General features: G+C 38.9%; 1 protein-coding gene across 7 annotated transcripts in view; it reads right to left on the bottom strand.

Moving 5' to 3' along the window:
- Positions 1 to 13,673, bottom strand: part of LOC308193182 (uncharacterized protein) — a 221,769-nt gene that overhangs the window by 32,046 nt on the left and 176,050 nt on the right. For 2 of the 7 annotated variants that reach the window (XM_080587550.1, XM_080587552.1), the window contains exon 8: positions 1,473 to 1,579. The exons of 4 other annotated variants lie outside the window; for them this stretch is intronic. In XM_080587550.1, the coding sequence (XP_080443676.1) occupies positions 1,501 to 1,579 (79 nt within the window). In that variant the 3' untranslated portion in view covers positions 1,473 to 1,500. Of the gene's footprint in view, positions 1 to 1,080; positions 1,234 to 1,472; positions 1,580 to 13,673 lie in introns of all 7 variants that reach the window. One more of the 7 variants, XM_080587551.1, reaches the window with a different exon arrangement.

Here is a 13,673-nt window from a genome sequence, read left to right as displayed (position 1 = left end):
TCGCTAATGTTTGTGATTTGTGTACTCTGATTTGCAAGTATGTTTAAGGGCATGCTAATCTTTAAACCGGTTAATTACTGTCCTGAATAAAGATAGGTATAATATTTGCTTTAATGAGACAGTGAATTAGTTTTTTTAGGCTATTACGAAGTTATGTTAATTTACAAAGTTACTGCCATCATCTGTCCACTTTCTTCACTCCAATTTAAAATCAAGGGTCTCATTGCAAGCTGGCATTGGTCATTGGTTTAAAGTAGTAAGTGCAGTAAGCAAAGCTGCTGACGTGTGTGTGCATACCCGATTCTGCCATCTGATCACAGCACCTACAGTAACCACTTCACTATGATCTCTGGCAGCGTGGACTGTCATGGATGCAGGGCTTTAACTTTCTACAGCTGAACAGGTGAACAGTCTCTCACACAAGTAACTCCACTGAAATATTCAACAACTCCTTCTTCTGTTTCACCATCACTCTAGTAAAGTCCCATTTATCAGGGACAACAGCAGGTCAACAGCTTGTTGAGTGGGTGGGAAGGGCCCCAAACACCTTAACTGACGTTTTAGGAAGGTAACGTTCTTTGTGCCTCTCTGTAGGATACTAAATCCTTTTTTAAATTGGATCCAAGTCTCTATGGCAGAGGCTCAGCAGCTGGGAAGCCAGCTGAGCATGGCTCAGTACCATGCTGCTTTTTCATCATGTTGCCTTATATAGCCCTATCTCAAGCTCTCCCAGGGATACCACAATAATCTAGTAAAAAAATGCGACAGCGTGAGAGTTCAAAAGACTGCAAGATAACACAGAACTCTGCTTTTATCAATACAAGCACTAAAAGATGTAAAAACGTTCCTTTCCTAATACAACAGAAATTCAACTTGATAAAGATTAAACAGTGTTGGGTCATGGGTCAAGGAGAATACTTCAGGAAAGGAAAGAACAAATTCTTTATCACGTATAAAAACTGAAATTCTCTCCAGATGAATATTCAGAAACTGTGGAATTGAATACCTGAGAATGGATATTGTACAGCCGACTTTTAAGAGGAAGAGAAATATTTGGTTATATTGTCAATGTGCACTTACAGAAATGTGCTACGCTCCAACTGGGGAATTCAGAGTAATGTTACATTTCTAAAACCAGGTAGCTTTTGGCCAACTGTTGTAGTGCTTCTGATCTTCCTCACCACAGAATTGCCATAAACAAATCAAGAATATTTGGACTGTGTAGAACAATAGCTGGAAAAGAATATTGAGTTTTTACTGGACTTCAAAAATCTTATGCTATTTAATCAATAACTTTGTGAGTCGACACTGAACACACAAAATTGGAAACAGAGCTAAATGGCAGTGGGATACTGAGTTTTCTCCTTTAAGTATGAATTCCATTAAGATCAGCAAGGACAAAGAATTTTTCAAAGTGTTTCTTATGTGTAGTAGGCAGAGAGAAATGGAAGAGCCAGCAAGTGGATACCCACATCAGTTAGGGTTGAAACCAGATGTTCCTTAAGGTCCCTTCCAACCCAAACCATTCTGTGATTCTAGTATTGACTTCTTAATTGGCAGCCTCAGCAATGTGATGACCCTTGAGACATAAGAAATATACACATACATACATACACAAATATATACCTCTGCATTACTTTGCAAGTTTCTTGAAGACAAAGCCAATGCCAGTTGATGGACCAGTGCAGGTCAGTCTGTAATACGTACCCCATCTGACATGTCTGAAGAACTCATATTTCTTGACCTGAGGTCCTGGATGTTTTACTGAATGTATCGCTCACATTCAAGACATTTTCATCTGAACAGATTTAAAGAGTCTTTTCTTAGTCCTACAGAACATGTCCAGTGATGTTAATGATGTTATACAAGTGTAAAATAACATAAACAGAACAAAAAAGGAATAACGATTGTTTTGAGAGTGGCCCTTCTTGAAAAATTCCATGATATTTAAATTTTAAAGCCTTAATAGTAATAGAAATTTAAAGACTATTGCCCATTATCAACATCTGAGAAAATACCCAGGCATGGGCACATAAATAGGATCTCTTTTTTATTTGACTTTGTACAATTGTCTCATTGCTACTTTCAGCTTATGTTTTAGTGCATTAGAACATCAAGTGGTTTTTACCCATGGTATGTTTGTTATTGTCTCCAATGATGTGTGAAATGAGACTCACCAAAATTTTCTTCAGTAAACTTGCATTGTTGGAGGATCAAAATATTGACAGCCTGATTTTATAACTGTACCTCAATCTTGTTTCATGCCTTAGGGCTGTCATTTGAATTTTATTTCAGGATTATGTTATGTTATTTATGGCTTTTCTTCTGACTGAAGTTGCCTTTGTACCCTTTTTGCTAGGGCTGGGTGAGATTTTTCAGATTTAGTGTTTTTAAACTTTTTTTTTTTTTTTTTTACTGGAAAATGCCACTGTCTCTAAATCTAAGCTTTCCCCAGATTTGTGCAGTTTTTGAAGGAATCTTGCAGGAGATGGAGCCTGCACTGAAGTGTTTTCTTTAGGTCAAAACCCTTCTGTTTTATGGCAATGAAAATTAAATGGTTGAAGTATTCATTTAAAAGCATCTCTCCTTCCTAAATCTTGTAAACTAAGTTTCAGTGGAGGAGAGGAGAAAAAATGGAACACATTTATTAAACTGAAACAACTGAAATAAGTTAGTATCACAGGGAGGGGTTTTGTTTGTTTGTTTTATGCCCATTTTAGAGCAGAAACAATTTTTCAACAAGCTTTGCTGTTCACACACCAGATGGCTTTATTTTTGCTTTATTTTATTTTCCTCACACACATTTCCACTGCAAGTATTTTGCACATGTCAGCAGGATGTGTAAGCTTTTTATTAACCTGCAAGATATTCAACTATATGCTATCTCATCCTGGCATCTGAACAAAATGGTTAACCAGATGATTCAATGTGTATTCCTATTAGGGAACAGCAGGAACACATAGATTATCCTTATTCAGTAATTACTGTATTTAGAAAAAAAAAAATCTGTTTGCCAAGTAAATACTTTAAAGAGAATTAAGTTCAATTAATAAGATAAAAAGGGGTTTCAGCATTATGTTGAATTCCTGAAATATTTCCAAAGAGTTTTAGTGGGCACTTGATTTTTCATACTTCTGAGGATGCAGTAAGTTTGCAAGGTAGACATCAGTTTGGCTGAGTTCAGCATTGTAGAGAAACTGTTCAGCTTTTGCAGATACATACTACTAGAAAGTACACCATGCATACATGCTTATGTATTTAGTTAACATTTTGAGGACTCTCAGGACCTGTTGGGTTTTTGCTGTCATCCACTTCAGGTGCAGAGCAGAGAGCCACCACACAGCTCTCAAAAATTCTTCTCATTTTCTTTTTGTATTTTGCTTTCTAGAAATATCCAAGGCCAGCAGCAGAAATGCTGTGACAGTTGGTAATGCTTGTTTTTTCCGTCTTCACATGGAGAAACCATTTGAAACTGTCAGAAAATAGCTCACATGCTCTTAAGGACTTGCAGGTATTCTTAGGATTTATTATGTATAAAGCTATGAGAAACCATCAAACGAATCCCTTCATGTATACCATGGTTTAAATTAAACCTATTAAATTACCTTTTAAATTAAAAGAGAGAGGGATACAGTATATTTTACAAAACCCATGGCACTTGTAGGAAAAAAGATTTCTAAGAGGTAGCCAACTATTAAAAACAATAATAATTTGCAGACTTTTTTTGGTCATCACAGTAAGTTAAAGGTTTAATTGCTATTTGGAATACTTTTCTCTCTAAAGGCAGTGTTCATTAAAAAAAGTAATGAAAATCAGTAGATTACTGAAGCTAATCTGAAGCTGGGATGCTACAGTACAAAATCCACTCCTAGCAAGGCTTTTATTTCTATATTCCAATAAAATAATCTGGAATGAGCTCCAGTAATTTCCAAGTTTCCAAAAGGGGCTTTTATTCACTATCATAGTCAAAAGTACATTTTGCTGTATGGCCTGATTTTAACAGTTTATCTTCTTCCAGCTTGCTTTAAAGAGAACGTTTCCTTTCTCTCTCTGCCCTCTCTTGTCCTTTCCTTCCTTCTCTTCTTTCTCTTTTACACCCTTGAACTAAGATTTCTGTGTGTGCAGGCTCCTTTTGTCCTGCCAGGGAAGCTCTGATCAGCAGCTGTAAAAGCTGTCAATCTGTCAGATTAAAACTGATACCAGGGATGTCAAGAACCCCTTTCCCAAGAGTCAACAGAAAGAAATGGATAAAAGTAGATCTAGCAAGAAAGATCAGTATGGCTCCATGCAACAGGAGAAAAATCAAAGGGAAGCAAAACCAAAATGCCTGTGTGCCCATCTGCTGCTTTTTGGGGGCGATGTCAGAGAGCAGCAGGCTCGGCTGCAGCCTGGAGGCCCCTCAGCTGGGGCCCCTTATCTCACACACTTCCAGTTGGAGGATTTCAGGCTCCAAAGCAGGGAGACTGGATTGCCAACACCAGTAAACGCAACAATGCTAAGTAATCTTTCTGCAAAGTTCCAGTATCACACAAATAGTCTGTTTTCTCCACACAGTTTAAGCAAAATCTAGTTTACCCAGTTAGATTTTCAACAGTATTTTGAACAACTTCCTAGCTCCAAGGTGAAAATATCAGACACTTTTTTTTTTTCTTCTTCACAAGACTGAAGTTTTCAGTGATCACATCCCTGTGCTGCTTCTGTTATTTCACCCTGTTTTGAGACTTTAGTAGATGGTATCTTTTGATTTCTGTTGTGTTTCTGAAGGATGATTTGTTCTAAAGACTTTTGTATCACTGGGGATGGGAAAACAAGGAAATTTTTCCAAGCTCTGCTTATTACAGCCTGATCAATAGCTTTATGCGTCAGCTAAAATTGTCCTCTTGATTAAGCCAAAATATTACCTACTCTCCACTTAAAGCTGTTTCTACATTCCACTTGCAGGATACATTTCAGGATAGTTTTTTTCCACAAGAAGTAACTACTAATGCAATATATTGGAAGACCTAATTCTGTTGAAAACTGCACAAGTTAAATAATGTTCTCCCTTCTTCAAATAGGTTGAGGTTTTTCTGTTGAGATGTTCTGGAGGGAAGTTACAATTTTGTCAACTTCCCGTAAGAAGTTTAAACTTCCTCAAAGAATTACGTTCTAATCATTTGGGTAGGGTTCAAGAGAATCATGTCATTTTAATTTGCCAGATCTCCTTGGCACAGCAGAGGCCAGTCTGGCAAGCCACGGCATGGTGGTGCTGTGCACTGCCTCAGGTCTCTTTGACACAATCTAGCAGTGGACCTTGAACTGTGAGAAGATTTTGTCTGTTTTTTAAAAAAACAGTTTTTGCTTAGTTTTTCGTAACCTGCCTTCATCATCTTTCTTTCTTTAACATTTTAATCTTTCCAAAAATAACCCAATTTAAGGAAGAAAGATTCTTTTTGTTACTACTGGAGTAAAAAAACAAATAGTCAAATGCCTGTATGTTTTCAAATACAAATCCTCATTCTCTCTCTGTGCTTGTGAAATAACTTCTAAATCTTTAGTAATGAAGGCACAGCCTTTAACCTGATTATAAGCTAGTGTTCCTCCTTACACCTTGTATCTTTCCCTTCCTGTAACTGTGACTGTGTGCAGTCCAAATCTCGGACTGAAGGCCCACTGAATTTCACTGCAAAGAGCACGATGGGCACTCACTCAACGTTGCCTCGTCATTTAAATACGGATCTGGAGAACGGAGTGGTTTTAAAGCAGAAGACTCAGATCTTGTTGCCTCAGCAGTTCTGTTTCTCTTTGACATAAGCAAAGAAGAAACTGACTTTAATGAGACCACTTAATGCCAAAATTGTCACAAGTGCTAATGTTTAATTATCCGATTACATTATTAAGAATTTACTCTATTTTGGAACCACAGTTTGACATTCTTGGAAGATGTATCACCTTCATTAACAGGCAAAGAAAGGCAGAAACCAAGGTAACAAATGAAATCTAATTTGTCACTGATATGTTAATATATTAGCAAACATTTACAGTGTGTCATCTGCCTGCTTCTCTGCGACAGCGAGGAGGTCTAGCTTTTTAACGTGTGTGAACCACGTTGCGCTTTAGACTGTCCGTGCCCTGTGTTACACAGGAGTTTATTGGTGTAGTAACCAATTCATGGTACTATAAAAGAGCATTTATATAGAATGGTGAAGTAGGAGAGCTGGATTTAAAAAAGATCTTAGAAATAACTACATATAAACAGAGGGAGTAAAATAGGCCTCAGAAAGGGTACACGGAGAAGAAACAAGCAGAGTTCATTGTATACAGCAGAATGTTCTCTCAACTGTGACTCAGTCGAGTGAAACAGTTGATACGGGATGGCATACAGATGGCTTTCGGGTTATATTCGCAGGATCAGCAAGTGCCCGGGTGCTCCTCCTTCTCTGGGACTGTGTCACTGACATCTCTGCCTCTGGTTTAAAGACTTTTGACTACGAACCACCTCAAACACATTTCCATCATTACAAAAGTAGAATTAGCCTTGCAAATATTAGTATTGCTACATTAATAGGGGTATTTATACACTGAGCAGAAGAAATGCTGCAGTGAACTGAATACTTCTGTTCCTTGGATGCCCAGTGAAAAGGGATCACTTTTGCTCCCATTTTTAAGGTCTTTGGTTTCTAGGCACATTGCATTGAACACATATTGCACAAGTCTACATCACAGGAAAAATGTGCCTCAAATCTCATTTTAATTTTGTGGTCACTCTCTCTCACTTTTTTCATGTGTTCACCATCTCACAGAACTCATTTCCCCAGCCTGGTGCTGGAGATTGCCTGCCTATAATGAGGCTCAGCCTTCAAAATGTCAAACATAATGAAAAAGAAAAAAGCCATAACGAAATCAGCTGTAGGGACTTTCAAGGGCCTTCTGGTTAAACTTCAGCAAGTCTGCCAGTTCTGCAGCTACAAAGACAAATAGGATCTCTGCCTACATCAGAAGGGCAATTCAACACTACCACAGGATGTGAATAACCCGAGCTGACAGCACATACGCAGTGGAGAGGGCCGTATCTCCAGGTTCCTGTCGCTCACACAAAATGAGCAACAGCCAGCTTGTCAGACTTGGCACCAAAAGGAGAAAAAGCCCCAAATGTGAACATCATGCTGCATACAGGCAAGCATTTCTGATTTGGGCATTGCAGACTATCTATGCAAAAAAAAAAAAGAAAAAAAAAAAAGAAAGAAAAAAAAACACAAGATCACCTCGCCAATACATCTGTGGAAATCCTGTAAATTTAATTCCCTTCTCTCCACAGACACAGAGCCGTGAGTCCAGAAGCAGCAATCCCCCGGTCCTTGCTGGCATTAGGCTGGCCGCTCTGGGCAGGCAGAGTGCCCTGGGAGCTCAGAGCTGGGGCAGGAGACATCAGCCCCCATGCATCCACCGCTCCAGCTTCAGGAGCAACAGCAGCTCCTGAAAGTGCTGCGCCGTCCTGCTGGAAGGTAGGCTATACGTAGGTCAATTCGCAAGGTCATAAGGATATATAGGAGACATGGGTAATAACATCTTGTGAGAGATGCTAAGAACTTGACATGTAACACCGGTGGTACATAGGAGGACTGCAGAACCTCCCCACTTTCTCCACTTCTAGTGATAAAAGACTGTAAATAGCCCAATAAGGCGATTTTCACAGTGAAGCAAAAAGACAGACTTAAATATTTTAAATGAAGCTCTAGAAATGGACAGTCCCTACCATGAACTGAAACACCAGCTGCATTTGATGTTGCATCAGGCTCCACACAGGTGCGGAGCAAGGAAAGCATGCTGCGAAGGATGCAGCATCCCGACCAAAGGGCAGGTAGGCAGAGCACTGGGAGTTATTTAGCAATACTTATCAGCTCTAAATATCCTTGGATATCTTGTCACCTTCACTACAGAATGTCCTTGTGCGTGTGCCATGCTATTTAACATACGATGATTAATTAGCTGGGATGTAAATGGGCAGTGAGTGGAAGAAAAAGCCTTTGAGATGAGGAGACGCTGAGGAGCTGCGTGGTTGTAACATGCTTCAGGTGCCAGTGGGGCAGTGGCTCTGGTGGTGGCTGTGCCCCAGGCTGAACATGCAGTGCATGCGGCTACACGCAGGCGAACGGAAGAGAAGCCCAGTGATTAATAGGATGTGATGTACGCTTGATTGATTTTAGTGCATATTTAGTGCAGTTCTCCCAAATGATTTATCTTAATTTTATATTAATCATCAATGCATTCAACCTGGCCAGAAAACTGTTATTGGTATTACTTATCATGAAGGAGGCATTTTTTCTATAGGACTGCTAATTTTACATATAATCCATCACTCACAATTAGCCCAGCCTCCCCGCCTTTTGCGGATGCAATTAGTGGCAAACTGCAAGGAAAGCCTCCTCTTATGTCCCCTAGTATCAGCTACAAATGCTCAGCAGCACTCAGCTCCTAACTCTTTGCTGCCTACCAAAATGCTAGCCACTGGCTTATTGAAACTTAGTTATGTGCGTATGCAAATTAAAACAGCGTCTCGAACTTCATTTCAAGCACTGTGGGCAGATTTCACCAAGAACTAATTTAACTGAGAGTTGAGAAAGGAATCCATTGATACAGAAACTCCCTTAAAAGCCAAAATACATTAGCACTGTGTAAAATACCCCTAGATAACCTAGATCAACAATTACGAGAAGCTGAACTGAGCTAACATTTCCTCTTCTATGAAGAGAAAACAGATAAAAGAAGAAAAAGAGGGAGAGATGTGTCGATAGACATCAGTAGGACTAGCACACGTCGCAAGTGCTAAAACTGCTCTAAGGAAAGAAAGTGATCTTACTGTTTGGCTAAAGAGAGGAATTACATAAGTTTCTGGAAAAATTTGCTTTGATTAAAAAAAAGAAAAAGAAAAAAAAAGAAAATGAAAGCTAACATCACAGAAAAAGTGGACAAAAATGTGTCAATTACACTGATGTTAAAATTGCCAATATGTTATCTGGAGCTGACAGTATATTCTGTGTAAACAAAAATTGAGAAGATACTGTGGTAGAGGAAGAGGAACATTGCTTCTAGCCACGGTGTTCTTCTGTAGCCTTCCTGGAACAGTCTCACAGCACAGATTCGGGCTGACGAAGTGGCAAAAGAATGGAAACGTCTCCACAGCCGCCAGGTGACAGGAGCCAGAGCTGCGGCACAGCGCAACACGGGCAAAGTGTCAGCTGCCCTGCCACATAGGGTGTGGGCTGACCATGGGCAGTGGGGACAGGACATGCCGACCACCAAACCCTGAGGGTCTGGGGCACCACAACCCGCTTGGGGCATCTCATCAGTGCAAGAGACTTCCTACTGATGAACTCTGCATTTAAATGGAAAGAAAGAGTGACAATCTAATGCTACTGAGAATGCAAGGGGAGATTTATTTCTGGATTCAGCAGAGCCAAGATTTCATGGCATCTTCTCATGACTGAGAATAAATGTACTCAAACCTCCAGCATTTTCCCGGTATGATGATAATTTCCGGGGTACATTGCTATTCTAAAACCCTACTTCTGGATCCACTTACATCTGAGAATTCAGAAGACAGAACAACACCTACAAGCTAGTCCCATAGACAACATAAAGCTAGATTACTGCTTGCAGCAAAGTATGTATTCAGTAGATATGCTTAAAAAAATAAAGAATTGTGTTATTTTTTCAATAGTTAATATTATGTAAAGGAAAGTTTTGCTGTCGTTATTTGCATTTGCTTCTGAAAGGAGTAAATACTCTTTGATCCTCCATTAAGGAGCAAAACTACACACTAGAATGCTTTTCATGCTGTAACACAAGAGTTTCAACCATTTTTTAATATTGAAAACGATTCTGTTTAATATGTGAGGTCCCCTTCCCCCCAGTAATTAAGCCCACAGAGGCTACCAATAGCTTCTAATGCATACAAGCTTTGACAACTGCACAGAACACAGATAAAAGGTCATTGTACTCTTTATGAGACGCACTGGGGCCTATTAGAAATGTCAAAGGTGATCAAGTTCAGGCAGTGTCACTCTACGAACAGTGAAACATCTCCGCTCTATGGAGTTTGGAAGCCTAACTTTAAATTAACATGCCCCTGGAATATTTCATGTGTTTATACCAACAAACGGTAAGCAACAGCAATTTGGGTGATTTGCCTGTGTGTCATGAGCACCGCCGTGCAGTAACGCTAAACAAAAAAAACATCAAAGCCTTTCCTGAGCAACTTGCTGATGTATTGATCTCAGGAAGGTTTTACCTGAACCACCTTCAATGGCTTTAATTTCATGTAGCCATAACAAGCACTTTCGGGAATGACACAGTAATGTTTTAGCTTCTAGATGTTAATACTCAGAAGTGAACAGATTTGTTATTATTAGGAAAGGAAAAAAAAATCTTTAAAATGGTGGAAAATATTAAGCAGGAAAATAACTTTTCTGTTTGAGAATAGTTACTTCCAGACAGGAGAAAGGCAAATAGGTATGTCTGCTTACAAATTTTTAAGGAACTTTGAGAAGGCTCCTATTCTCCTATTTTGTGAGAAACATTTATTTTTTTTACTCAAGTGAATCAGCAGAACCACAGCATGTAATACTGGCCAGCAGTGTTGGATATCACCCTCACAAACATAATTTCCTTGCTATATGGGGAATCTCTGCAGATTCCCACTGGTTGAAGACTACCACAACACCTGTTGGTGATAATTGCTGTGCAATGGCAGCAATTAAATGAGTAACTGCATTCATCTTACAAGAACATTTTACCTTCAAAACTCATTTGCAGCTCAGGAGTATTAAACAAATATGAATGACAGAGTGAAAGAAAAATTAATGGAATAAAAGTTGAAGTGAAAAATGGCTGAGAAGGGGCTTTGCAAGACTTGAGGTTTTCAAACTGATGTTATTGATTTTCTTAACCTCTGAGACAGCCTAGTAGTAGCAGTAGCTCATGCTCAATAAAGATGCCCCAAAGGGCTTCACTGCTCTGGTACATCGTGAAATACATTTTGCCGTACATCTCAAGACCAGAACTAATTTCTTTCATGTCAAGCTATCACAATGGGAAAAAAAAAAAGAAAAAAAACAATAAACACCACCACACCAGAAATAAGAATGTGTAATTGCATGCATGATATACACACTAACACTGGCAACAGTGAAATTTTGGATTGGAAAGACCTCAGATTTCTTGTATCAACCCCTCGGTTTCCAGTGACTGTGCCTGTCTCAGATAAAAGCCGCAGTGCTCCCATGGCTAACTTCTGCATTGGTGAGCTATCTTCTAACTACGAAACGTACGCCCTGGGGTAGGTTTGCTGGCGTAACTTCCGGGCAGGCCTTTGCTTGTGAGACAAAGGAGCCTTGAGCATCTGCTATCTCCCACTCAGCAGGTGCTCCCATTTCCAGGGTGAGATACCTCTTAATCTGTTCTTGCTAACATATTCTGAGATGGCTTAAATTGCTTTTTAGGTATGCATTTCCTGTGTCTGCAAGATACGTCCTGACCATTATTTTTATTTTGTAGTTTTTCACTATTTTTCAATGAAAATTTGTTCACCTACCATTACATTTATTATAAATTACTGTAGAGTTGCCATCACAAAATCATCAACAAAAACCATCAACAAGATGGAATGAACAAATTTGTTTTGACTTATGTTTTCAAAGCACTCTGCAATGAAAGCACTAAACATTTAGGGCTCATCTACAGCAACTGGGGGATGCCAGACTGAAAAATGTAACATGCTTGATTGTGTATAACTGTGTATGAGGATAAGGATATCATATTATCATGAGTTTAATTTAATGTTTTCAAAATTTCTGCATTACATTTCAAAGTATACAAGGATTTTCTGAATACAATATTTTTTTTCTGTCCTCTGAAATTTATCTGAGCTGTTACTCAGTGAAGAAGAATGGCCGCACTATGGAGTTGCTCAGTCACAGATTTCTTCTACATTCAAGTCTAATTTCTTTTCCTCTACCCACTGCACATGAACTGCAACCAAAAAGGTTACTTGATAGAGTTTTTCAAGAGATTAAGTAAATAAATAAATTACGCTGATCTATTAGCTATATGATTCCCTTATTATTTTAACTCCAATACATAAGGCCTGGTTTTACAGGAAATCCACTTGGTCTGTCCCAGTCTAACACACTGGGCAGAGAGATACATGATTCTTAAATGCTGGAGATGGCAGGTGATGTTAGATTGACCCTACACTGAAGATGCAATTTTACATTAAGTTTTGCAGAACTGAGGCGATGAAAAATGAAAGAACTGTAGTTAGAAAAGCTGAATGAAGAACAAACCTCCTTCAAAATTCAGTTCCTTGTATAAACATCAGTATTTTAAGCTAAACGTTTGCAAAACTGTTTTCATCTACTTTTTAAGAAGCTCATTTCCTTGGTGCAATTTGATTAGGTCTTAAATGCACTTCAGAAGCTGTGCATGACCTTTTTGAATATATGTCTGACCCTTACCAGGAAAAGTATACCTAAAAAGTGTTTCCTGTAGCTAGTTCAGTGTTGCCTGCAAAGTTGGTTAGCATTTCTTCACAAAAAATCCTACTCTGGTGAACTTTTTTTTTTATTCCCTGTTTGTTTGTTTTGGAAAATCAGCAACACGTCTGACAGCAGCACAAGTATTTAGGCCCTTAGGATTTTCAGTAAATTGCCCAGCATGGCATATTGTCCTGCTTTGGTGTTTAAGTATTTGGTTGCAGGAAGAAAGGAAGGGTTAGCCTATTTAAGGCTCAGGGAGGGAATTACTAGGTAGGAAATAGGTAAGAAAACAATGAAGTTATTTAGAAAAATCTTAACAATTTTGGATTTTTCTTTCTTTTCAACCGTATCTGCATTTAAGTAACTTTAGGACTTAATTGTAGGAATTAATTTCCTGACCTGCTCAGCTGAAGTGAGAAAGAGAAGAAACACCTTCCAAGAGCTCTCCTCCTAAATTTGTATCGGTAACTGGCCAGGTGCCTTCAACATTTGGTGCCCTCTGCAATACAAACATTCCTGTTTTCTCCATATATTTTTTACATTCCATCCTCAGTCTGGAATGCATTGGTGATTTGGAGAGGCGATTAGGCTGCATTCCTGTTATTTCAAGCAAAGGAATCAATACTAATGCACTCACCTTTATTTCTGAAGTGGCTAAAGAGCTGTAACATTAACTTCAAAATAGGGAGAACGCTTCCTGCATGTGTAAGGACACTGGTAAGAATGGGCTCAAGGTAACAACCCAGCAAGAACTGGTTGCTGAAGTAAATTAATTATTAATCAGGAGCTTGCTTATTTGACAATTTCACAATAAATGAAGACATAGCCAGAAAATCTTTATCAAACCCAGACGCTACTGAAGTCATGTGGAAAAATAAAAGTATACAGTATGGATTTTGTAACCTGAAACAACCAACAAAGAAAACTAATTCAAAACAGAACCTCCTCAAACTCTGAAGTTGCCCTCGCTCCCAACCGGGCACTTCTTTATTTGACACTTGAATGAACTTTGGGCTCAGGTATACTGCTATGGAGAAAACATATTAAAGAGAAAAATGCAGAGGAAAATTCCTTTACTGATGGTATGTGGGCTGGGTTCTGATCCACTGTACCTACAGACAAGTGACAAATAAGTTGCTGTGTGAAATGCATCTGTCA

This window comes from Anser brachyrhynchus (assembly GCF_964034855.1).
Source record: "Anser brachyrhynchus genome assembly, chromosome: 3".
NCBI lineage: Eukaryota > Metazoa > Chordata > Aves > Anseriformes > Anatidae > Anser > Anser brachyrhynchus.
Note: the sequence above shows the minus strand (reverse complement) of the source record. Positions and strands in the feature narration are given on the sequence as shown.